Genomic DNA, 26873 nt, shown 5'->3' with positions numbered 1-26873 from the left:
TGTATGATCTCACATGTTGTTTACCTAGCTAGGTTAATTGTGTTTACCAAGCTAGCTACATGTCTTAAGCTAAAGTGTACTGTTAGCTAGCTAGCTAACGTTAGCTGGCTGGCTCCCTAGCTAACGTTACGTGTATGATATTATTATTCGTATCCCAGAGCCGTTTGCTTGGCTAGTTAGAGCCTAATGTTAGCTAGCTGCCTGGCTGGCTCGCTAGCTAACATTACATATATGATGTTATTATTTGTATCTCAGAGCCATTTGCTTTACTTGTTAGAGCCTAATGTTAGCTCGCTAACATTGAATCTGGTTGGTTAGCTCCCATCCGATTCATGCAGGGTAGTAACGACATTATTTGGCTCTATGTTCATTGTTGTTTAACTAGCTAACGTTAGCTGGCTGGCTCGCTAGCTAACGTTACGCGATGTGTATGATCTTACACGTTGTTTACCTAGCTAGGTAGCTACATGTCTTAACAAAAGACTCCACTATGCAAGTAACCATTTCAGGTATGTTTGTAAATTCAGTCTGAGTATGCCAGAGTGCAGAATAACTGATGAATTTATGAATGCATAACACCCGTTGAATATGGACAGTGTTAGTAAACATCGGCAAAAAAAGCGTAATGAAATTGTTGCCAGCAGAGCTGGTTAGGCTGTTTTCATGTTATCCAGAGGTAAACAAATCATCGGCCAGAGTGTCAAGTGTGTGCTCTGAGAGCAAAATGAGATGGGTGGGGCTAAAGCTTAAGAGGGTGTGAACGATGCTGAAAATGGGTGTAGACAAAGAAGAGCTCTTCACTAGGTACCAACACTTTCAATGGCCATTCTCTCAAAAGTGAGTTTCTTTCAAAGCAGAGTTACTTTCTCATTGTTCCTCAAAAATGCATTGTATGATATACCATTAATGTAGCTCTGAGTCTCTTTTTTTATCCAATGTAAAAAACACAATTAAACATTTTGCTACATAAGACCAATTTGAGCCAGTTGGTCACATTTATCCTAGACATTTAAACTATTTGGTTGAACTTGAATACATTTTAATCAGATGTCCAGTGCGCGCACGATGCACAGACATGGCTGTGGAAGGGAAGCAGGATGTTGAACGTCCAGTCTGCTTCATCATGGCACTGGGTTCTAAGACCACAGAATTACTGTCCTTCAGTCCCTCCTGTTGCCTAATGATTAAACGCTTAACAATTCGGATGTTTTGAAAGTTGAATCCTTGTATTGGTACATTCCCTGGCATAAGTCTGTTGTCCCGTGTCATTAGGGGATTCCAGTGGCTTTATATCCTAAAAGATTGTCATTTCATAAGTCCCAAATCCTATCACGTGTGTGCGAGAAATTACAAGATTATGTTATAATGCTGTAATTGCATCAAATGGTAGTTTTATGCAACAGAATAAGGGGTTGTTAGAACACTCATCTAGAACACTCAATCGATTCACTTTATATGTGTGTGTTGTCTTGATCTGCTCCCTTATTAATAAGTGAATAAAGATGTCATTTAAGTATAACTCTGACTTGTGTGATAAGTTTGTCTCTCCTCATTTGATAGTAAAGAAATGAACTATCACACGTGTCTCAGGTGTCTCAGCCTGGCACTTGTATAAATTCCTGGCACGGAGCGGAAAATACTTGGAGGAAAAGCAGAATGAACATCATAGAGGCTAGGGTGAAAGACTACAAATGTGGCGTGATGGGGTTTACGTGGACATATCTTCTTCTTTAGGCTACAGTAAAGCAGTGAAGTGGAGATTAATTCAAATGTGGCACTTGAATCCATGTGGAATCATATTACCGGCCACCAGACCATGTTCTCTGCACATTTGAAGAAAATGTAATGTAATATTGTAGGCCTGTCATTTTTCATTTGATTCAATGTCACATGCCATTATTATTCCACATAATTCACAAACTTTACTATAAGTGGAATATTGATCAGGTATATATATATTTTTTTAATGTAACCTAATTTTGATGCCCAAAAATTACAAAACACAGTCGCTTACAGTACTACAGTACTTATCACAATTTGATTAGAGTATATAAGGAGTATGTGGAGTGCAATATTTTGCCAGTTACGCTGTAAAGAGGATGCCATGAATTTGACAGTAACTTACAGGAAGAAAAGTGGCAAGTAAGTTACTGTATTTTATATTGCAGTAAATCTACTGTAATCTAAATACATTATCAAAGCAAGTACTGTGTAATTACACACAGTACAATACCATACAATTGCATGTATTATACTGTAAAAAAGTAAATGCTACTGTAATCATAATGAATGAATGGATAAATGGATAAATTAATGAATGAAATTCATTGAGGGGAGGGGTTTGTATTTCACAGTATTGTAATTACATAAGATTGGTGTAAGCAGGTTGGCTGCTAGGTAATGTGTTTATGAATATTTTGTGTTTTATATCACTTGCACTACTAGAGGCCTTCAGGCTTCCAAACTGGCAGCGACTACAGGGCAAAACAGACCAAAAAGAAATGGCAAAACGTTCAACCATTTTAGGCTTAAAGGCCCAATGCAGCCATTTTTATATACATTTTAAGTCATTTCTGGGTAACAATTAAGTAGATTACTGTAATAGTTTTCCATTCAAAGGGTTAAAAAATAATCATAAATATCATTTTAGCAACAACTTTTTCTCTCTTTGTTATTGGTTTATTAACTAATTTACCGCCTGGTGATAGGCAAGCTGAAACCCCACCCATTCAAAACATGCTGATTATATACACTGAGTGTACTAAACATTAGGAAAACCTGCTCTTTCCTTGACATAGACTGACCAGGTGATTGCAGGCGAAAGCTATGATCCCTTATTGATGTAACCTGTTAAATCCACTTCAATCAGTGTAGACGAAGGGGAGGAAACACGTTAAAGAAGAACTTTTAAGCCTTGAGACAATTGAGACATGGATTGTGTATGTGTGCTATTCAGAGGGTGAATTGACAAGAGAACATATTTAAATGCCTTTGAAAGGGGTATGGTAGTAGGTGCCAGGCACACCAGTTTCAGTGTGTCAAGAACTACAATGCTACTGTGGTTTTCACGCTCAGCAGTTTCCCGTATCAAGAATGGTCTATCATCCAAAGGACATAACACTGATCACATTTGTTCACACTTTTTACAGTGTTAGTTTCATCAGTTGTTGTACAAGATGATACAAAACACAGGAAAAACTGAATTGTTGACTGCACTAGGCCTTTAAGACGTGTTACCACTCCAACCTATCCCCTATACATTTTAAATTGATGGGGCAATATAACCACATAGGGGTTAAATTAGTAGACCAGTCTCACTAACGGGTGCAACAAAAATAGCTTTTTACAAAGTATGCCTCAAAATAGGTTAATGAGCCAGAAACAACAATACAATGCACCCACTTGTGGTCAAAAGTATTTTTGTGCTCCAAAAATACGGTACGATGCTGTATTCTGTGGGGTATGATTGCAGTACCCTTGAAATACAGCAAATCTTTCCCCACCCACAATGCAACATAGTTTACAGTATGCTGCAGTAAAATGTTTCACAGCATTTTACTGTTGATGATTCCTCAAATGACTCTATAAATTACAGTTTTACGTCACAGCGTACAGTTAAGTCAAGTGGATAAAGCGATCACTATAATTAAGATTTCATTTAAATTTGTTGTAAAATTGTTCTGACAGGCTACACTTAAGTGTTTTCCAGATATGGCAGATTTGTCTGGATAATTTGTTGAGAATTTATGCAGCATCTACGTATTACACCTCTCTTGGCCGTATGAAATCAAAAAGAGCTACTTCTGATTTATTAATATATTTATTTAAATCACAGCTCTTGGTAGAAAAGTCTGTTGCCCTCAGTCACAACCAGCTCATTATTTTTGTAGACAGCACTTTTTAAGTTAGATCTTCAACGCTCGTCCGCTCTTCCATTGCTCCTCCTTTTTCTTCTTCCTTATCCTCCTCTTCCCCCTTCTCCTTCTCCTCCCCCCTCCTCCTTTATTTTTTATGAAGATATGTATTAGTGTTTGAGATTGATTCTAGATGACACTAAAGACCTCAGATCAACCCCTTTAGATTTTCCTACTCTGTCTCAATCTCTGTTTTCTTCCACTGTGTATTCTTCATCGTTCAACTACCTTTCATCTATCGCTCATCATTGTCCTCCCTCCTTCTTTACCTTGTTTCAATTCACCTTTCTCTCCCCGTTCTGTTTCTTTAGAGGAATATTCTCTCTTCCTCCACTTCCACTGTCACAAGCCCAGTCTCTTTTTTCTCTTTGTCCATCTCTCACTCCCTCTTCCTGTCAGTGTATTCATCTCCTCTCTCCTCTGTCTTCTCCAACCATCTACTTCTCTCTCTCCTCCTTCTATTTCACTCACTCTTTAACCGCGTCTTCTCTAACTGTGTGTGTGTATCTCCCCCCTCCCCAGGACTGCTTCTCCATGGCTAACATGTCGTGGTACGGTGGCGCCAGCGTCCAGAACCAGAGTTGGCCAATCAACGAGCAGAATGTCACCATGCAGCCGTTCACTGTTAGCAACCTCAGGGACAACCCCTCTGGCTTTGGCTCAGTCCTCGAACGCTACTTCCTGGGCTCGTCAGGTAAGGGGTCATCGCCTTGACACACGAGCGCAATATCTGGTCCGTCAGCTTAATAAAGGGTGCAGAATGAGAATGTTGAGCCAGATTGATTTCGCTAAAAGGTGCCTCTATTCACTGTTACAGGGTTTGATACATATTCCATCCTCTAATGGTTATGGTTAGGACAGGGGCAGGGATATCTGATTCCAACATCTGTGGTTATTGGTGACTTGATGAGTCACAGGGACAGGGGAAAGCCCTGTCGTTGTTCTTCTGTCGACTTACTGTATCACTTACAGGCCTACGGGACACATGCTCTGTAAATAGAGTGTAACACAATACAGGTTGTCCCTGGGTTTATTCATTGAGAGATTATACTACAAAGGGCAGCAAACCACCAATTGTACGTGAACTCCTAGGGATGCAGCACTAATTGCCTTTTGTTTCTATTATTAGAAGCAACAGATTACTTTATTGGAAAGGTTATTTTGGGGGGTGTCGGTTTGATCGGGATAGGAGTGTGGGGAATGCCATGCTAGTGGTCCCAGCCGGATGTAAATGTGTGTGTGTGTGATGAGGGGTATTGCAATGACCCCTGGGGACTATAGACCACCACGCCTGCTATGTGTGGCATGTGTGACAGGGCTTCTGAGCTCCAAACCCAGTCTCTGCTTAAAGTGAGCCATATGTACACGCCAAACACACACACACACACACACACACACACACACACACACACACACACACACACACACACACACACACACACACACACACACACACACACACACACACACACACACACACACACACACACACACACACACACACACACACACACACACACACACACACACACAAACACACACAATGAGAAAAGGGTACAAAATACAAAGACATCTCAATGCAATGTGTGTGAGTCAAGGTTTGTAGGTGTGTGTACGTGTGCACGCGTGTGACTGTGTTGTGTACACATGTGTGAGTGAGAGAGTGTACCATGACTGTGTGTGTTTGTTGGAGCTAAAACATGCTAATCTTTGTCCCAGACAGCTTTGCCAGTCCAGATCAGAGCATGGGGCAATACATCAACTAAAAGCCATAATTATCATCATGTGATACAAACAAAGGCCCTTTGTGATTCATCAGACCATTGTTTCCCCACTCACACACACACACACACACACACACACACACACACACACACACACACACACACACACACACACACACACACACACACACACACACACACACACACACACTCACAGAGTCTTATATAACACAGTAGCAGGGGCTTAACTGTCACATGACTTAAATCTCTTTTCCACCTTCTGAGAGGGCAGCAGTAATGTCCAGGACCTTTTAACCCACTATCTATCACTGTGCTTTGAAGACAAATAACAAAAGTTCTCTGGGCTGAAGCTACTGCCACTATCTCTGGGCATAGCAAAGCTGATCCACAACCATGCCAGACATGCTAATGTGATACTAATGCTAACATTTTGCAGGTAATATTTCCTCATTCAAAATTAACACTCAGAATAAAATGTAGTGCCGGTTTCCCAGACACAGATTAAGCCTAGTCCTGGATTAAAAAGCTTCTCCACTGAAAGCACTTTTCAAATAAAAATAAAATTGTATTGGTCACATACACATATTTAGCAGATGTGATTGTGGGTGTAGCGAAATGTTTGTGTTCCTAGCCCCAACAGTGCAGTAGTATATAACAATTCACAACAATACACACAAATCTAGAAGTAAATAATGGAATTAAGAAATATATAAATATTAGGACGAGCAATGTCGGAGTGGCATTGACCAAAATACAGTCGAATAGAATACAGTCACGCCTGCTCCCCCTCTCCCTCTCCTGCATTACGCACTCCTGACACCATCATTACGCACACCGGCTTCCCTCGTCACGCGCATCAGCGACCATTTGAACTCACCTGGACTCAATCACCTGTATTATTTCCTTCCCTATACTTGTCTGTCCCCCAGCTCTGCTCCCCGCTTCCGCATTGATTGTCGTATGTCTCTGTTTTACCCGGTTCTGATGCTGTTCCTGTTCTGTTCCATGTCTGTGTAAATGAAATGTTCAATCTCCGTACCTGCTTCTCATTTCCAGCGTTGGTTCTTACAGAATAGAGTATATACATATGAAATGAGTAAAGCAGTATGTAAACATTATTAAAGTGACTAGTGTTCCATTATTCAAGTCACCAGTGATTCCATGACTATGTATATAGGGCAGCAGCCTCTACGGTGCAGGGTTGAGTCACCGGGTGGTAGCTGGCTAGTGATGGCTGTTTAACAGTCTGATTGCCTTGAGATAGAAGTCTCTCGGTCCCAGCTTTGATGCACCTGTACTGACCTCGCCTTCTGGATGATAGCGGGGTGTACAGGCCGTGGCTCGGGTGGTTGATGTCCTTGATGATCTTTTTGGGCTGCTTCTGACATCGGGTGCTGTAGGTGTCCTGGAGGGCAGGCAGTGTGCCCCCGGTGATGCGTTAGGTAGACCGCACCACCCTCTGGAGAGCCCTGCGGTTGCAGGCAGTGCAGCTGCTGTACCAGGCGAGGATACAGCCCGACAGGATGCTCTCAATTGTGCATCTGTAAAAGTTTGTGAGGGTCTTAGGGACCAAGCCAAATTTCTTCAGCCTCCTGAGGTTGAAGAGACGCTATTGTGCCTTCACCACACTGTCTGTGTGAGTGGACCATTTCAGATTGTCAGTGATGTGTATGCCGAGGAACTTGAAGCTTTCCACCTTCTCCACTGCAGTAGCGTCAATTTGGATGGGGCGTGCTCCTTCGGCTTTTTCCTGAAGTCCACGATCAGGTCCTTCGTTTTGTTGACGTTGAGGGAGAGGTTATTTTCCTGGCACCACTCCGCCAGGGCTCTCACCTCCTCCCTGTAGGCTATCTCGTCATTGTTGGTAATCAAGCCCACCTCTGTTGTGTCGTCTGCAAACTTGATGATTGAGTTGGAGGCGTGTGTGGTCACGCAGTCATGGGTGAACAGGGAGTACAGGAGTGGGCTGAGTATGCACCCTTGTGGGGCCCTTGTGTTGAGGATCAATGAAGTGGAGGTGTTGTTTTCTACCTTCACCACCTGGGGGTGGCCCGTCAAAAAGTCCAGGACCCAGTTGCACAGGGCGGAGTTCAGACCCAGGGACCCGAGCTTGATGATAAGCTTGGAGGGTACTATGGTGTTGAAGGCTGAGCTATAGTCAATGAACAACATCCTTACATAGGTTTTCCTCTTGTCCAGATGGGATTTGGCAGTGTGCAGTGCAATGGTGATTGCATCGTAAGCAAACTGGGGCGGTAAGCAAATTGAAGTGGGTCTAGGGTGTCAGTTAAGGTAGAACTGATATGATCCTTAACTAGCCTCTCAAAGTTCTCCATGATGACAAATGTGAGTGCTACGGGGTGAAAGTAATTTAGTTCAGTTACCTTTGCTTTCTTGGCTACAGGAAAAATGGTGGACATCTTGAAGCAAGTGGGGACAGCAGACTGGGATAGGGAGAGATTGAATATGTCCGTAAACACTCCAGCCAGCTGGTCTGAGGACGCGGCTAAGGATGTCTTCTGGGCCGGCAGCTTTGCGAGGGTTAACATGCTTAAATATCTTCCTCACGTCGACCAAGGAGAAGGAGAGCCAACAGTCCTTGGGAGCAGTCCGCATTCATGGCACTGTGTTATCCTCAAAGCGGGCGAAGAAGGTGTTTAGCTTGTCTGGGAGCAAGACGTTGTTGTCCGCAACGTGGTTAGTTTTCTCTTTGTAATCCGTGATTGTCTGTAGACCCTGCTACATGTCTTGTGTCTGAGCTGTTGAATTGCTACTCCACTTTGTCTCTGTACTGATGTTTTGCCTGTTTGATTGCCTTATGGAGGGAATAACTACACTGTTTGTATTCAACCATATTCCCAGTCACCTTGCCATTGTTAAATGCAGTGCTTCGCGCTTTCAGTTTAGCGCGAATGCTGCCATCTATCTACGGTTTCTGGTTTTGGTTGGTTTTAATAGTCACAGTGGGAACAATATCCCCTATACACTTCCTGATGAACTCAGTCACTGTGTCATTGTGTACATCAATGATATTATCTGAGGCTACACGGAACATATCCCAGTCCACTTGATCAAAACAATCTTGAAGCATGGATTCCGATTGGTCAGACTAGCATTGAATAGACCTTTGCATGGGTACTTCCTGTTTTAGTTTCTGCCTATAGGAAGGGAGGAGCAAAATGATTTGCTGAAGGGAGGGCGGGGGAGGACCTTGTAGGCATCCCAGAAGAGAGAATAGCAGTAATTGAGTGTGAGTTCTACAGTCAGTGTGTTTATAGAACTTCGGTAGCATTTTCCTCAAATTTGCTTTGTTAAAATCCCAAGCAACAATAAATGGGGCTTCAGGATATGTGGTTTCCAGTTTGCATAAAGTTCAGTGTAGGTCCTTGAGGGCCGTCGTGGTATTGGCTTGAGGGGGAATATACACGGCTGTGACTATAACTGAAGATAATTCTCTAGGGAGGTAATACGGTCGGCATTTGATTGTGAGGTATTTCAGGTCGGGTGAACAAAAGGACTTGAGTTTCTCTACGTTATCACAATTACACCATGAGTGGTTAATCATGAAACATACACCACCGCCCTTCTTCTTCCCGGAGAGTTTTTTATTCCTGTCTGCGCGATGTACTGAGAACCCAGCTGGCTGTATGGACAGGGACAGTATATCCGGAGAGAGCCATGATTCCGTGAAACAGAGTACGTTACAGTCCCTGATATCTCTCTGGAAGGAAATCCTTGCCTTGAGCTCGTCTACTTTATTATCCAGAGACTGAACATTAGCGAGTAATATACTTGGAAGTGGTGGATGGTGTGCACGCCTCCTCAGTCGGACTAGAAGTCCACTCCGAATACCTCTTCTTCGCCGGCTGCGTTTTGGAGCAGCCTCTGGGATAAGTTCAATTGCCCTGGGGGGTGCGAACAAATTATCCAATTCGGGAAAGTCGTATTCCTGGTCGTAGTGCTGGTGCGTTACCGCCGCTCTGATATCCAAAAGTTATTTCCGGCAGTATCTAATAAGACAAAAAAACGTTCTGGGCTAATAGTGTAAGAAATAACACACCAAAAAACGAAATACTGCAAAGTTGCTTAGGAGCTAGAAGCAGAGCTGCCATGTCTGTCGGCGCCATCTTTCTTTTTAGTCCAGGGCTAGGAAAGCGTACCATAATGTATAGAGCCCACGTGGTTCTCTATTCTATTTGTTTTACATTAAATGCATTGTATCCATTTCTTTGGCTCCTTTGTCTCTGCCCTCCATTGAAAATGAGTGATTTTGTAGAGTGAATCCACGGTAACAATGAGCAGGTTTCATTGTTCTACTGTATCTACTGAACGTGATAATAGCAGAAGCTGATCTAGCTGAAACGCAGTCGGTCTTGGGAAAATCAGTGATCTGTCACTGTGATATTGGTGAAAGCAAAAGGGTGGAAACCATGGTTTTACCTATCCACTCACTTACAAATCAGTGGTCTATCATCTCTATGGGAATAGAGGTACCCAGCTGGCAAAACTGGTAGCAATGACATCATGGTCAGATTACATACTGGTTGTATAAAGATGTCATCATGGTCAGATTACATACTGGTTGTATAAAGATGACATCATGGTCAGATTACATACTGGTTGTATAAAGATGACATCATGGTCAGATTACATACTGGTTGTATAAAGATGACATCATGATCAGATTACATACTGGTTGTATAAAGATGACATCATGGTCAGATTACATACTGGTTGTATAAAGATGACATCATGGTCAGATTACATACTGGTTGTATGAAGATGACATCGTGGTCAGATTACATACTGGTTGTATAAAGATGACATCATGGTCAGAATACATACTGGTTGTATGAAGATGACATCATGGTCAGATTACATACTGGTTGTATAAAGATGACATCATGGTCAGATTACATACTGGTTGTATAAAGATGTTTTGCTACAAATAACAACCAGAATATGACGTCATTCCCATAATGTCTTGATCTTGTCATTAAAAATACCATTGGTTACATTGTTAAGACCAGAGGGTTGTAATATGGTGTAAGACGTTTACAACCAGACAATGACCTCATTAAGATGTCACACTAAAACCTGATAAGGTAAATTGATCAAATGGTTTTGAGGAAACCGATTGCCTTGAGCCATTTGAGTTGGCAAATGAATCATTTGATTATACTGTACTGTCAATGTTTGAGTAAGCAATGTACTACAAGTGTTCCTGTTAACTGTACTTGAATAAACAACGTAAATGTAATATAACACTATTGATTGAAGCTAACTTAAATTATGTTGTTGACTTTACTTGAATAATTGAGTGAAGTGCTTAAATTATGCTGTTGACTTTACTTAAATATACTATGTTATTGTCATGTAACCCTTGTGAGTGAAGTTGACGTAAACACAATTGAGTTAAGATCACTTGAACGTGAAAACCTGCTACTTAAGTGGTTTAAGGAAACCGGTTGCCTTAAACCTATTAAATGAATGTATATGAAACAAAATAGCTGTAAAAAACTGTAATGTAAAACAAAGTTACTTTTGTCCTCCGGAGAGGGGGTACAAAAAGCACAGCTGATTGGGGGTACTTAAGGACTGGAGTTGGGAAACACTGACATAGGCTTACTAATATAACCTGGTACATCAACAGTATATCATTGGTAAAAATTGACAAAATATCCACCAGAGAAACATTTGTATATTTCGCCTAAAATCACTTGTGCTTGGAAAAATTGAATATTTAGAAAAAAGGCAAACTCTTTGCTACCTTTCAAATACTATTATTATACTTTCAAGGTATAACAAGTAGTTGACCTTTGAACCAGATCTGATTCCAGCATTATATGCAGTGCCCTAAAGATCTGAGTCCTCCGTCTTACCTGTAGCCTAGATCATGACACCTCAGAATGTCAACCAAAGCGTCAGCGATCCTTCCATTCTTTGATGCCCTCTGTCAGTACAAGGTCATCAAACAAGGGGTGTGACGGTCGAGTTCAGCATCGAAGGTGTTCGGCATGTCCTGGTTCGTTATTTGCAGAAACTGCATACGCCTGCATTTGGAAATGACAGACGGCAAAGGACAGTTTTTAGCAATATTATCACAAGTTTGGCACAGCAAAACAATTGTTATATTTGTGTAAAAAAACAACTGTGCAATTTTACCTTCGACTCCATGCGCAGAGCAGGCCAAAGATCAAGGAACTCCTTTACAGGTGGGCTGTAGGTGACGCCACAGAGCAAATGTGATCTGCATCAAGGCTATACTTGAGATGATAAGGATAGTCCATCGTGTACTGGATTCTGTTTGTCAATGTCTTCTTGAAGTTCTGAGTGTCATGGGGAGACTCTCAATTGCATTTCCTCTCTCTTTGTTTCCATCTCAAAACCAATTGGGCGAGAAGGTCAGAAGGGAGGGAACTCTTACCTTCTCGTCCAATGGGATTTGAGAAGGAGGCGAGGAGAGAGGATCTGATGACGTCATGTTAGCTATTACGACGTAACGTTAGCCCTAGCATGCCAGTTAGCAGCCTGAATACTAGCTTGACAGATTATGCTTTAAAATTTACAAATTAACACACATGATACAAATTAACAATTAATAACTTTATACCATTGAGAAAGTATCCACTGTTGCCGGCAATAGTTGATAACAGCTTGCTATGGAGATAATACCAATTTAAGGAATCGTGGCGATTTTGCTGCGATGTTGGGAAAGAAAATTCGGAACTTGACAAATGTGCCTTTGGAACGTCAACGTGCATGACGTCAGACGTAATCAAGGTCACACTTGAAAGAGCTTGCATCTAACTCATTTGTTCTATCAAATACACTCAATCTTATTGAGGGCAATCTATAATAACTAATAATTGAGAAATAACTACTGAGTGAAAGTGAGTAAATTTAACTTTTAGTAACCTTTGAGTAAATTGTATTTAATTCTTTTAGCAAGATATACTGTTAGGTTTTACAGTGCGTGTGCCATGGGGTTTGCCAGCTGGGAAGTCAGAATGCATGTTAAAGGTATTCAAACAGGCCCTGAGACTCAGGCATTGGCTGTGAGAGACTCTGTGTGTGTGTGTGTGTGTGTGTGTGTGTGTGTGTGTGTGTGTGTGTGTGTGTGTGTGTGTGTGTGTGTGTGTGTGTGTGTGTGTGTGTGTGTGTGTGTGTGTGTGTGTGTGTGTGTGTGTGTGTGTGTGTGTGTGTGTGTGTGTATACTGTCTGTGTGTGTGTGTGTGTGGCTGTCTGTCTGTCTGTGTGTGTGTCTATACTCATAAAGATTATTTTAAATTACTAGAGGGGCTATGTCATAAATCCTCAAAGTTCCAGAATGGAAATCCAAAACCAGTCTAATTGGAATTAATGGCAATAGAGGCATAGGTGATGCATTTCCTGCTTTTACTTATGCAAGACAATAAAAGTAAGGCACGTGATGTATCAGAAATGGTGTAATGGAATTATAGTCAACTTAAAATATTGTAATATAATTATTAATGCAGTTTATACAGGTTTTATACACATTTTCTGTATAAAAAGCCTTTAAAATATATGTAAACAGACCTTAAATGTCTCAGGAAAGCTGTGAGTGCTATTATATGATACAACCTCAGTACTTGTTGCATTTGCAACTTGTCTACGTCCTATCATCAACTGATTTGAGCCAGTGTATGGCTGTGGATTGACTGCATAGAAGGCTTGCAGTTGACGTATGATGCCTCCTGGCGGCCATCTTGGAAGACCACCGCATTAATTATCCCGGCAACAACCCCAAACAGCATGATAACAGTGCCTTAAACTAGTTGATTTATTACCACGGTCATTTTCTGTGCAGTATGTGGCTGCTCTAACAAGGCAGGAAAGAAAATATGAAAAACACATGTTTACAGATTCCCCGCAATCATGAAACACCATTGGTGACATCAAGAAGATAAGTCTCAAGATCTGTCAGAATTGTGAGAAAAAAATTTTTTTGCCCGTCAAGACCTGAACCCAGACAGCTGTCAGTACAAGGTCTGCTACGATAATTGCATCACTGGTATGTCAAGTCTGATCGATTTTGAGTGTAGTTTAGCTGTTATGCTAAGCAGGTGTTAACAACAACAGTAAGTTAGCTAAAATTAGCTAGCTAGATAGCTGGTAGTCTAGCTATTAGTATGTGTCCCATGAGTCTCAAGTTTTGGGGAAGCAATTTTTTCACCATAAAAATGCACCTTTATAACAAAGGATCACATGCGTCTATCATCACATTTGCAGACTAATGTAAGCCTACTATTCCTAATGTGATGAGTAGATTGCATAGTCATCATTTAGGCTATTAACGAGCGCTTAGTGGCAAAGACCTAAAGGCTATATCAGAGACTTTTCTTTCCTTTGTACAGGAAAAATATGGCCTTTGATAAAAATGTCATACACTTTTACTACACTTTATATGACTGAAGACATTAGCAGAATCATTTTTTATTTGATGGTAGCCTAGGCCTACCATGCTGACACTGACAACAGATCAATAAAAACGACTTTGTCTTGAATGTAACCATGTAATATAGGCCTATGAAAAAGGGTCATGGCTAGAATGGATCTAGCTTTTGTCAAATTAATGTCAAAAGTACATTTTTGTCATTTTAGCTAACCCTATCCCTTTTCCTTATCTTAACCTAATTATCCTAACCTGCTACGTTAATTATCCTAGCCTGCAGCGTAAATGACGTTAATTTGACAAAAGATGGATCCCTTCTAGCCATGACCATGAAAAGGGGAGACACAAATTGTACAATACTTAGTCCTTTTCCAAATATGAAAGGAGACATCCCTCAATTATACGAGATGGTTGTTATATGCTGTGCTTTGGTTAATCTGAATGATTCCGTTGTGCCATATGAGTAGAGCACCTTCACCTTGTCTTCATGACAAAATAAACAGTATAAATATATAAAATGTCATTTGGAACAACATGTAAAAGACTTGCAAATGATATTATCACAGTGGCACCTCCAAGTGCCACTCAGACCTTCTGTGAGAAAAGTATCTGGAATTGAACTTGGTAGTAGTAGTGTGTATGTTTTAAACCTCTACAGGATCGGTGGGTCCCCCACGGGACGGTTTAGCTAACGTAGGCTAATGCGATTAGCATGAGGTTGTAAGTAACAAGAAACTTTCCCAGGACATAAACATATCTGATATTGGCAGAAAGCTTAAATTCTTTTTAATCTAACTGCACTGTCCAATTTACAGTAGCTATTACAGTGAAATAATACCATGCTATTGTTTCAGAAGAGTGCACAGTTATGAACTTGAAAATGTATTAATAAACCAATTTTGCACATTTGGCCAGTCTTAATACAAAATTTTGAACAGACATGCAATGGTTAATTGGATCAGTCTAAAAAGTTGCACATACACGGCTTCCATCTAGTGGCCAAAATCTAAATTGTGCCTGGGATGGAATAATACAGTATGGCCTTTCTCTTGCAGTTCAAAGATGATGGTACAAAAAAATACATGTTTTTTCCTTTGTATTATCTTTTACCAGATCTAATGTGTTATATTCTCCTACATTAGTTTCAAATTTCCACAAACTTCAAAGTGTTTCCTTTCAAATGGTATCAAGAATATGCATATCCTTGCTACAGGGCCTGGGCTACAGGCAGTTGGATTTGGGTATGTCATTTTAGGTGAAAATTGTAAAAAAGGGGCTAATCCTTGGAGATTTTTAAGCTACGGATCCCATCACTTCCTGCTTCCAGACATTTCACCAGCTAGATTACAAGGGTTGGATTTACACTAAACAATTTCCTGTCAGCACAAGGCAACATCTAGTTCTAGTATAATGCTTAGTACACTATATATACAAAAGAATGTGGACACCCCTTCAAATTAGTGGATTCGGCTATTTCAGCAACACCCTTTGCTGACAGGTGTATAAAATCGAGCACACTGCCATGCAATCTCCATACACAAACATTGGCAGGAGAATGGCCTTACTGAAGGACTCAGTGACTTTCAAAGTGGCATCCTATAATAGGATGCCACCTTTCCAACAAGTCAGTTCGTCAAATTTCTGCCCTACTAAAGCTTCCCCGGTCAACTGTAAGTACTGTTATTGTGAAGTGGAAACGTCTAGGCGCAACAGCGGCTCAGCCCCGAAGTGGTAGGCCACACAAGCTCACAGGATGGGACCGCCTAGTGCTGAACCGTTTAGTGCGTAAAAATCATCTGTCGTTGGTTGCAACACTCACTATTGAGTTCCAAACTGCCTCTGGAAGCAACGTCAGCACAAGAACTGTTCGTCAAGAGCTTCATGAGCTTCAATGGTTTTCCATGGCCAAGCAGGCACACACAAGCCTAAGATCACCATGCTTAATGCCAAGCTTTGGTTGGAGTGGTGTAAAGCTCGCCGCGATTGGACTCTGGAGCAGTGGAAACGCATTCTCTGGAGTGATGAATCACGCTTCACCATCTGGCAGTCTGACAGACAAATCTGGGTTTGGCAGATGTCAGGAGAACGCTACCTGCAGACACAGACACAAAAGTGAGCAGTTCAGTCATCTGCACCCAATACAGCTAGCCTTCAACATATTCTCATAGCATACAGTACATATTCTTACCTCTTTGTTGATTGATATCCATTGAATTGTGTCCATTTTCTGTTTTAGAAAGATTTGCACAAATATGAAAAAATAGATGGTATCGTCATAAAACAAAATCACTTTAGATCATACAAGGGATAGACCTTACCTTAAATTAAGGAGAACTTTACATTTTTCAGTTAAGTACCTGCACCTGCTGTCCTTTCAAATCCAAATCCAAATGTTTCAGTTGGGCAGTTAGGTTCCTACAAGAACCCCCACCAACTAAGGAGGTTCCTCGATGAACCCCACCTACTATGGGGTTCTTGAAAGAACCTTTTGGGGGCAATTTTCAGTACCAAGAACCCTACGGTTTTTCGAAGAACTTTGAGGATCTTAGAAGAACCCTTGTTGAAACCCTAATTTTTAGAGTGTATGTTAGGCCCTGATCTGGCAATGCCAAATGGCTGTGGGTTACAGTAGTTCATTTAGCAGACAACATTTGCTTAGAATTCTGTGGCATTATTTTATAGTATGAAGAATACAATTGAACATAACTGAATAAAATAGAAAGGACATTTTCTCCAAACGATTTGAGGGTGTGCACATGCGGCTGTTCTGTGTTGAGCCGGTTAACAAAGGAACAGGTACTCTTCTATGCTTTATTTAGAGTTATTGATGTAACTTTAGTTGTGATAAAAATGTTGAGCTATATGTTTTGATTTTTAATCAAAGCACGTCTCACTCACATGGCTCTCAGTCACATGATCAGTTCTTTGTGAAGAAAGACACATCGGAGATGCAACTGCGCACGTCCTTATCCAATTCCGAGGCGCACATTGAAGATATTGGAAGAACTGTCCACATTTACTTTTCATCAGCCAACAAGATGAGTAGGCCTAACGAACAGCAAAAGCATTAGCCTATGTCAATCTACTATCCCCCATAGTACAAAATTTGACTTATTCTGTTCTGTGCGAGAAATAAATATTCCAAACATAGTCCGGGACAGTTGTGGGATGCGATACATCCCAAATTCATACAACTGCTAGCATCAAAAAACCTGTTTTAAGCAATGAGCCTGATGCAGCAGATGAGAACATTTAGCTTAAAATTGATAAACTATTATGCTATTTTTTCACATCATAAGCACAGCAATGTGCACACGGCAGTAGGCTACAAGCGCGAATGTTCCATTAGCAGGAAAACACCATTCTCAACAGTGACCACAAATGCAATTATGCATGTAATGCTTTTATTATAAAGGGGCATTTCTATGGTGAAAATTATCTTCCCCAAAATTGAAACTCATGTGCTGCATACAGTGCCTTCGGAAAGTACTCAGACCCCTTGACTTTTTCCACGTTTTGTTAAGTTACAGCCTTATTCAAAAAATGTCCCTCATCAATCTGCACACAATATCCCACAATGACAAAGCAAAAACAGGATTTTAGAAGAAAAAAATGAAAAATCACATCTACATAAGTATTCAGACCCTTTACTCAGTACTTTGTTGAAGCACCTTTGGCAGCGATTACAGCCTCTGGTCTTCTTGGGTATGACACTACAAGCTTGGCACACCTGTACTTCTTCTCTGTAGATCCTCTCAAGCTCTGTCAGGTTGGATAGGGAGCGTTGCTGCACAGCTATTTTCAGGTCTCTCCAGAGTCCGGGCTCTGGCTGGGCCGCTCAAGGATATTCAGAGACTTGTCCCGAAGCCACTCCTGCATTGTCTTGGCTGTGTGCTTACGGTCGTTGTCCTGTTGGAATGTGAACCTTTGCCCCAGTCTGAGGTCCTGAGGACTCTGGAGCAGGTTTTCATCAAGGATGTCTCTGTACTTTGCTCCGTTCATCTTTGCCTCGATCTTGACTAGTCTCCCAGTCCCTGCCGCTGAAAAACATCTCTACAGCATGATGCTGCCACCACCATGCTTCACCATATGGATGGTGCCAGGTTTCCTCCAGAAGTGATGCTTGGCTTTCAGGCCAAAGAGTTCAATCTTGGTTACATCAGACTAGAGAATCTATTTTCTCATGGTCTGAGAGTCTTTAGGTGCCTTTTGGCAAACTCCAAGTGGACTCAAGGAAAAGTCTTGGTGGTTCCAAACTTCTTCCATTTAAGAATGATGGAGACCACTGTGTTCTTGGGAACCTTCAATGCTTTGGTACCCTTCCTCAGATCTCTGCTTCGACGCAATCCTGTCTCCGAGCTCTACGTATAATTCCTTCGACCTCATGGCTTGGTTTTTGCACTGATATGCACTCCCAACTGTGGGACCTTATATAGACAGGCGTGTGCCTTTCCAAATCATGTCCAGTCAATTCTAATTTGCTACAGGTGGACTCCAATCAAGTTGTAGAAACATCTCAGGGATGATCAATGGAAACAGGATGCACCTGAGCTCAATTTCGAGTTGCATAGGGTCTGAATACTTATGTAAATAAGGTTTTTCAGTTTTTTTAATATTTAATACATTTCAGGAAAAAATATAAAAAGCTGTTTTCACTTTGTCATTATGGGGTATTGTGTGTAGATTGCTGAGGATGATTTTTTTTTAAATCCATTTTAGAATAAGGCTGTAACGTAACAAAATGTGGAAAAAGTCAAAGGGTCTGAATACTTTCTGAAGGCACTGTATTTATGCCAGTTAGGCTCTAGACCCATTGTAAAGCGGATTAATGTGCTTAATTTTAAGAAGTTATTTGGCCACTTTAGTTGTGATACAAACCTTATCAAAACATATATGCCTACATGAGGTGTGCGACTATGATTTGAAAAAGTCAACAACAAAAAAGCCTGCTCTATTTGCCTTAAGCTGGTGATAATGTCATTCATAAGTGATAGGCTAATATTGTCACCCATCACACTATTCTTGATTTAATCATGTCTTTACATATACTAAATAGTATATGTGTGAAATTTGTTTTGATTTAGAATGGACCATTATCATGCACCTGTCTCGAAACAGGGGCAGCGTAAAAAATACATGTATTCTATGCACTTAAATACCGAATGGAGGACGTTTTTCCTGTGGTTAATTTTCATGCCAGCCAGGTAAGCTATACTCCTGTTTAGGAAGGAGGAAGGTTGAGAAATAAATATAGTAGGCCTAGCCTATACAAAGCTGATGGGATCCTCCTTTTTTTAATAGAGGCCATCACTCTGTTTTCTCACGCAATTGCATAGCCTATTGAAATGTTGCGCAACATTAGCTCATGGGCTCTCATGAAGTGTTAGATTAGATTTTCCATTACATTTGCATTGATGTCAGAGTTATTAGAGGGACAATAGAGATTGGAATACCAGGCAGTTAGCAAGTTTGGTAGGATACTAATGACCATCAGCAGCAACAGAACTTGGAGAAGCCTAATTACGTGACTAAATGGTCACATGGAATTTGACTGCCATCATGACTCGTGACCGCCGGTGTGGCAGTAATACGGTCACCGTAACAGCCACATATAATCCATAAACCATATAATACATATAATACACATATAATAATATAATACACATATAATCCATGGTATACAAGGATTTACCCTTATTCTCTTGGGACATTTATTGGGACCTCTTAATCTACAGATAGGGTTTCATGGCTCTCTTATTATACTCAAATTAGACAGCACTGAATATTATGTTGCTATATCGCTCTGTCCTCATAGTTTTTCTCGCTAGGGACTGGAACTGAATCATCTTTTCATAATGTCCTCCCACAAAGGTAACTGCTCTATCTAGAATAGCCTACTCTCCCTTCTATGACAGCTGGAACTGCTAGCTAATCCTTTCACATGGCTATTAGGTAGCTACGAATGCATTTCGAGTTACAACAATAAATACATCAAGATAGGTAGCTAACTAGCTGATATGAAGTTAGCTAGCTGGTGATATTTAATTAACTTGGCTAGCTATACAGTATGTAAAGTTAGCTAGCTAGCGAACATCACGTTAGCAGCCCTTTTGAATTAGCTTGCACACAAAGTTCCTGTCGCTATCATTTTCAAAATATATTTACTTACTTGAATAGGTTCTCTAAATGCCTCCACTTTCTGGGTCCTTAGAAAAACGAAATAATGGGCAATCTTCCTGAGGTTTCCGGTGATAGCAAAACGCAGCCACCCATGTGGACGGTTGGTCTTCCGACATGGCACCTGGTGCGGTTGCTAGGTGATTTGTGATGCAACTGCAAGCTCTCTATTGTTTGAATGGAATGTTGTCATTTTGGCAGTTCATTTGAACAAATGTAGGCAATCATTCCTCTAAAACTGTCTGGCCATCTAGATACTACACATACAGTGCAGATACATTCTAAACATTCATTGTTTCACACAATATCTTAACTTATCACAGCACTGGCAAACCATGGTTGACCAAGATGGCTGACCTTTGGACCATCATAAGAAGGTTCATGTCCATTCTAGTATTTTCATTTCTAATTCTATGTCTGTACTTCTGTCTGTCTGTTCGTCCGTCTGTCCAGCAGCAGCTTAATACCATGTCTTTGTCTTGGCTGGTAAAATGAGCTTCCCTCGACCCAGTGGTAACCTTTGTAACTCTTGCAGCGGTACCCCATGCATATTAAGACATTGGGACAGTCGAGGGGTGTGTTTTCTTTTGTTGTTGTTGCAGTGGGCTATTGTTGTTTCTGAGTTGTCTAACCTTGGACCTGTCAACTGTGGCCTAGTATTCTCTTTGGTCCGAACCAGGCTTGGCTTTGGCCTTGAGACACTTTGGTGGGTAATGCTTCCTTCTGAGTTCTGAGAGAGAGAGAGAGCAACAGAGAGAGAAGAGAGCAAATGGGAGAGAGATAGAGATAGTCCTAAAGAGAGTGCAGGAGAGAAAGAGCATACAGGGAAGAGACAGACAGCGCACAGAGGAGAATAAATACATAAATAGAGTGCAGGAGAGATAGAAAAAAAGAGAGGGTAATAGAGAGTACAGGAGGAAGAGAGTGCAGGAAAGAGAGAGAGCAGGAAAGTGACATTTGAGCTAGTTGCCAACTGGGGGAGCTTGTCCTATGCCCACCTGTCTTAAACTGTACAGAACAACTGGAAGTACTGGAGTGCAGATTAGATATCGCTGAGATGCAAGATACCTTTTTTTTTTTTTTGGAGCTATCACGCGAGCCTTCTGAAGCCCAAAGGCTTATTCCTATATTTACACGTCATTAAGTAATGTAGATACACGTTACAGGGGGTTACCACAACCAAGACGTAAGCATTATTGGTGTAAAGTATACTATAGGATAGGTGATATACTACCGGTTTATAACAGTTGATGATACGTAAACAGGGTCACCTATTCATATTAGTGATTCACTAGTGATTCACTACTCATATGTGATTCGTTAGTGATTCACTACTCGTATGTGATTCACGAACTTGGTCTCACTAAGGCTGGGATTAAATCCAAGGCGCATTGTAGTGTAGAGCGCGTGACATTAAAAGGTGTGTGATTGCGATTTAGCCGGCATTTGCAGCATTGCCTGTGAATGTGATCTCTGTGAACATCAGGGAACATTGCCTTTAAAAGGTGCATTGTCGGCTGTATTGCGCACTGCTCTACAACGCCCCTCAGGTTGTTAGTTAAGTTCAAGTCCATCTCTGATTGGTAAGGTAAACTTTCACAGATGGGCTAGAGCTGGGAAAACAAAATATTATTGAAAAGACTATTATTGAATGGAAGAATGAATGTTTTGCCAAGTAAAGTTTTTTTGTCTGTGAGAGCAATCAGATATTTGGTTAATCTTGCAATATTTCATATTTGATGTGTTTGAAACTCTGAAGTGTGACAACGATTGTGCAGATCACGCTGTTAATGATTGTTAATGATTGTCAGATGATAAGTAAAGTAATGTGTGTAGGTGTGTGCGTGTGTGCGTGCGTGCATGCGTGTGTGTGTGTGTGTGTGTACGCATGCATGTGCATGCACATGTGTGTGTTTGTGTGCGTGCGTTTGCATTTGTTTTATTAGCTTTGACTTGAACATCGTACATTTAGGAGACATAATATCATAGCCTACTATTTTCCACTCAAATATAATTAGTTTATTTTCCATTCTCTTTTTTTTCTGGAGGTCCATAATTCACAGACAAAGGGTTTCTCTTCAAATCCCCTTATGCTGACATACCTAAATAAGACAGATCGCTTGGCTCTCCTCAAAGTTTCCACAACCTATCATTACAAATTAGGCCCAGAAAAGATCCTGTCCTTTGTTGTTTTCCTAGCAGGCTCTTCTAAATGATGGCCTGATAGCTCCTCCAAAAGAGATCACCTGTCTTAGAATCAGTCTGGAACCAATAAAAGTAATTCATTCGGCTCTCTTCTGATATCTGTTTTTTTTTTTTCGCCATTCCCTCCTTCTCCCTCTTTAAAGAAGTTGCTATCAGGGATTAGCGTTTGAAATTAATTCTAGACAATGTACAAGACCTCAGATCAACTCTGTGAGACTTTTCCACTTCTCCCTGCTCTCCTCTTTCGCTCTTTCTATTCCCCGCTCTCTGTCCCTCTCTTTCTCTGTACCTCTCTCTCCATCTCTCTCTCTCCCTCTCTCCCTCTCTCTCTCTCCCATCCCATCTTTTTATTTCTCTCCATCTCTTTTTCTCTCACTCTCTCTGTCTCTCAAACTATATCTTTCCATCTGTTGATCCTAGAGAAAGAGATACTCTCCTCCTTCTTTAGTTGTTTTTCTAGAAGACCTTGCCAAGCACAGCTCAGAGAGAGTAAGGACAGAGTGGTCATACATAGAAGTGGTCTCAAATCTCTTTCTCAGGTCTGCTGTCTTCAATGCCTTTCAGAAGCAGGTTTACCTCTAGGGCAGTGTTTCCCAACTCCTCGAATCCTCGAGTACCCCCAACAGCACACGTGTCTTATAGCCCCGGACAAACTGTTGCGGGTACTCGAGGACTGGAGTTGGGAAACACTGCTCTAGGGTACCCCAATCTAAACCACTGGAAACCAGGGTTGTGTTCAATAGCCACCAAACTGAACCTTTCACAAATGAGTCGTTCATGCACAATGAAAGTTTTCCGTGAAATACCATGAGAACATTTTGTTTAGTCACGAATACATCAGACAATGATAGGCTCACCATTTAGTGTAAACAGGTTTTTAGAAATGTTTGCTAATTTATTAAAAATGTAAAACAGAAATACCGTATTTACATAAGCATTCAGAACCTTTGCTTTGAGACTCGAAATTGAGCTCAGGTGCATCCTGTTTCCATAGATCATCCTTGAGATGTTTCTACAACTTGATTGGAGTCTACCTGTGGTAAATTCAATTGATTGGACATGATTTTGAAAGGCACACACCTGTCTATATAAGGTCCCATAGTTGATAGTGCATGTCAGAGCAAAAACCAAGCCATGAGGTTGAAGGAATTGTCCGTAGAGCTCAGAGACAGGATTGTGTCGAGGCACAGCTCTGGGGAAGGGTACTAAAACTTTTCTGCAGCATTGAAGGTCCCCAAGAACACAGCGGCTTTCATCATTCTTAAATGGAAGAAGTTTGGAACCACCAAGACTCTTACTAGAGCTGGCCGCCCAGCCAAACTGAGCAATCGGGGCAGAAGGGCCTTGGTCAGGGAGGTGACCAAGAACCTGATGGTCACTCTGAAAGAGCTCCAGAGTTCCTCTGTGGAGATGGGAGAAACTTCCAGAAGGACAACCATCTCTGCAGCACTCCACCAATCAGGCATTTATGGTAGAGTGGCCAGATGGAAGCGACTCCTCAGTAAAAGGCACATCACAGCCCGCTTGGAGTTTACCAAAAGGCACCTAAAACTCTCAGACCATGACAATCAAGACTCTCTGGTCTGATGAAACATAGATTTAACTATTTTACCTGAATGTCAAGCGTCATGTCTGGAGGAAACCTGGCACCATCCCTCCGGTGAAGCATGATGGTGGCATTATCATGCTGTGGGGATGTTTTTCAGCGGCAGGAACTGGGAAACTCGTCAGGATCGAGGGAAAGATGAACGGAGCAAAGTACAGAGACATCCTTGATGAAAAGCTGCTCCAGAGCGCTCAGCACCTCAGACTGGGGCAAAGGTTCACCTTCCAACAGTACAACAACCCTAAGCACACAGCCAAGACAATGCAGCAGTGGCTTCGGGACAAGTCTCTGAATACCCTTGAATGGCCTAGCCAGAGCCCCGACTTTAACCTGATTGAACATCTCTGGAAAGACTTGAAAATAGCTGTGCCACAACGCTCCCCATCCAACCTGACAGAACTTGAGAGGATCTGCAGAGAAGGTGTGCCAAGCTTGTAGCGTCATACCAAAGAAGACTCGAGGCTGTAATCACTGCCAAAAGTGCTTCAGCAAAGTACTGAGTAAAGAGTTTGAATACTTATGTAAATGTGCAGTGGCGACGCGTCATTCAGGGCAGTTGGGGCAGAGCACCACTTGTTTTGAGCCCCACATTTAAATGTAAAGAAAATGTTACATTTTAAAGTTTGGCATGTTATTTTGGCATTAATACGTGTTACATATCATGCAAACAATGTAAAAAATATATATGTATCATTTGGTTAATAAGGCCGCATACAATCATGATCTCTTTTTTGTTTTCTTGAGTAAGGCAGCTCCAAAATGTAGGTGTTTCAGCCAAGCTCAGTGCTTTCTGTGGTGGTGGGACAAGCCAGCAGAAAATATGGAGCGTTGCGCCATGATTGGCTCAGTGATTCTGTCACTCAAGGGGACATTACCTCATCGCGAAGTCTAAGGGGAGACTTAAAAAATTCTAGCCCTTTGGGTGCTGACATAGAGTTACATTAGAAGTGCCCATCCAAGAAGGCTCAAGGTCATTGGCCACAGATAAAATGATGTCAAATCACGTTATATGTACAGTAGCTTTGATTGGACTGATCATGTCAACATCATACTTTCAAAATCTTAGCTAACAGTCATCATCATGAATCAAGTAGACGATCTACTGGCAAATCCTTTTGAATCCTTGTCATATGAAGATAAATAATGAAGAGAAATTATAGATAAAACGTATCGGTGCTCATCGGCCATTGGACATAAACATTACACAGCAAGTTCATATCATAAGGTGAATGCACCAATTTGTAAGTCGCTCTGGATAAGAGCGTCTGCTAAATGACTTAAATGTAAATGTAAGTTGGAATTCGCAAATTCAACAATGAGTGGTTTGGAAGAAAGCGAGCATAGCACAACAAGATGAGTCTAAAAATGTATTGTATACTGCTGCATAAATGATGTAATATGCCAGGGAGATATGTGTACTGTAGCTAAGAAAGTAATACTAGGTGTATGTTGTGTAGTAAGCTGTTAGTAGCCCATGTGCCTCATGCTAATAATTTGGTCCCTTTTCCCCTCTTAATTTTGCCTTCTCTTCTGACTTTGCGGTGCACGTGCACATGTAGCCTATAGCCTGTTTTAGAGAAATGTAATCATTGAATATTGTAAGAGCTTTCATTGTCTGCTTATATGCCCCTGTTATTTATCCTACGGTTCTGACTTGGTGTACAGGGAGAATACTGTAAGAATGACCCACGTTCTGAATTCTGTCTCTGTACATTTGCTGAACAAAGTTATATTGACAACGTCCGTCCTAGCTCGCTCATTAATGTCTTAATCAAAATGACGGATCGCCTTATATCCGCTCATCGTTCCCTTATGCCATAGTTTGTACATCTCCATTGTCAGTAGAAACCACATTTATTTAAACAAATCAGCCATATCAGCTATATTTTTTAAAAAGGCTGTAAATGAGGCTGAATGAACTGTTTCGCTGCCAGACAAGGCTCCGGTCCGGTGTAGCAGTGGTAAGGTGTTGGGACTGCTGATGAGACAGCTTTATGTAGGCCCTAACAGTTTGCGGGCACCGTTTGTCACTGTTATAGTTTTGTGTAGTGGCCTTGCTGGCATGCATGAAATCAATTCTTCTTTTTTTTGCTCCACCAAGATTTACATGCTAAAATCGCCACTGTAATTGTGATATTTCAGTATTTTTTTTAATTTTTTGGCAAAAACAGTTTTTGCTTTGTGATAGTGAGGTATTGTGTGTAGATTGATGAGGAGAAAAAAAGGATTTAATCACTTTTAGAATAAAGCTGTAGAGTATCAACATGTGGAAAAAGTCTAGGGGTCTGAATACTTTCCGAATGCACTGTAAATTTGAGAGTGCATGCAGACACACACACAAACACACATTTTAACGGGATGCCGAAGCCATCCAAGAAAAACAAGAAAGGCTCATTAAAAAGTAAACGTTCTTCACTCCTCACTTCCTGTCCCTCTGTAGTGAAAGGTCAAAGTTAAAAGGTGACATTTGAAGTGACCCTGTGCACCTTGTGAAGGGTTAGGTGGGTTTTACAGTGGTGGCTAGCCACCGATGAATGGGGGAATTGGGGGCAAATGCTCCAGCCTGACTCCCTGCTGCTGCTGTGGACCAGATGGGCTGCAGTCTTTCACCTGTGAACAAGGGTTATAAAAAGCTGTATTCAAACACTGGGAGAGCATTAAAGTGTGTGTGTTTGTGCGCATGTGTGTGTACATGTGTGCAATGAGTGAATCGTTGTGAGAGACAGAGAGATGGTGTTTGATTTATGTTCTAGCTCCACAGCTGTAAAACCGATACATGTGTGAGTGCCATATCATTCACGTCTGCTCAA

General features: G+C 41.3%; 1 protein-coding gene across 1 annotated transcript in view; it reads left to right on the top strand.

Moving 5' to 3' along the window:
• Positions 1-26873, top strand: part of LOC139530424 (SITS-binding protein) — an 83986-nt gene that overhangs the window by 5871 nt on the left and 51242 nt on the right. Inside the window, exon 2 of the mRNA XM_071326827.1 lies at positions 4437-4608. Coding sequence (XP_071182928.1) covers positions 4437-4608 — 172 coding nt within the window. The remainder of the gene's footprint in view (positions 1-4436; positions 4609-26873) is intronic.

The sequence above is a fragment of the Salvelinus alpinus genome, chromosome 9 (assembly GCF_045679555.1).
Source record: "Salvelinus alpinus chromosome 9, SLU_Salpinus.1, whole genome shotgun sequence".
In the NCBI taxonomy this organism is placed as follows: Eukaryota; Metazoa; Chordata; class Actinopteri; order Salmoniformes; family Salmonidae; genus Salvelinus; species Salvelinus alpinus.
This window is presented reverse-complemented; position numbering and strand designations above follow the sequence as displayed.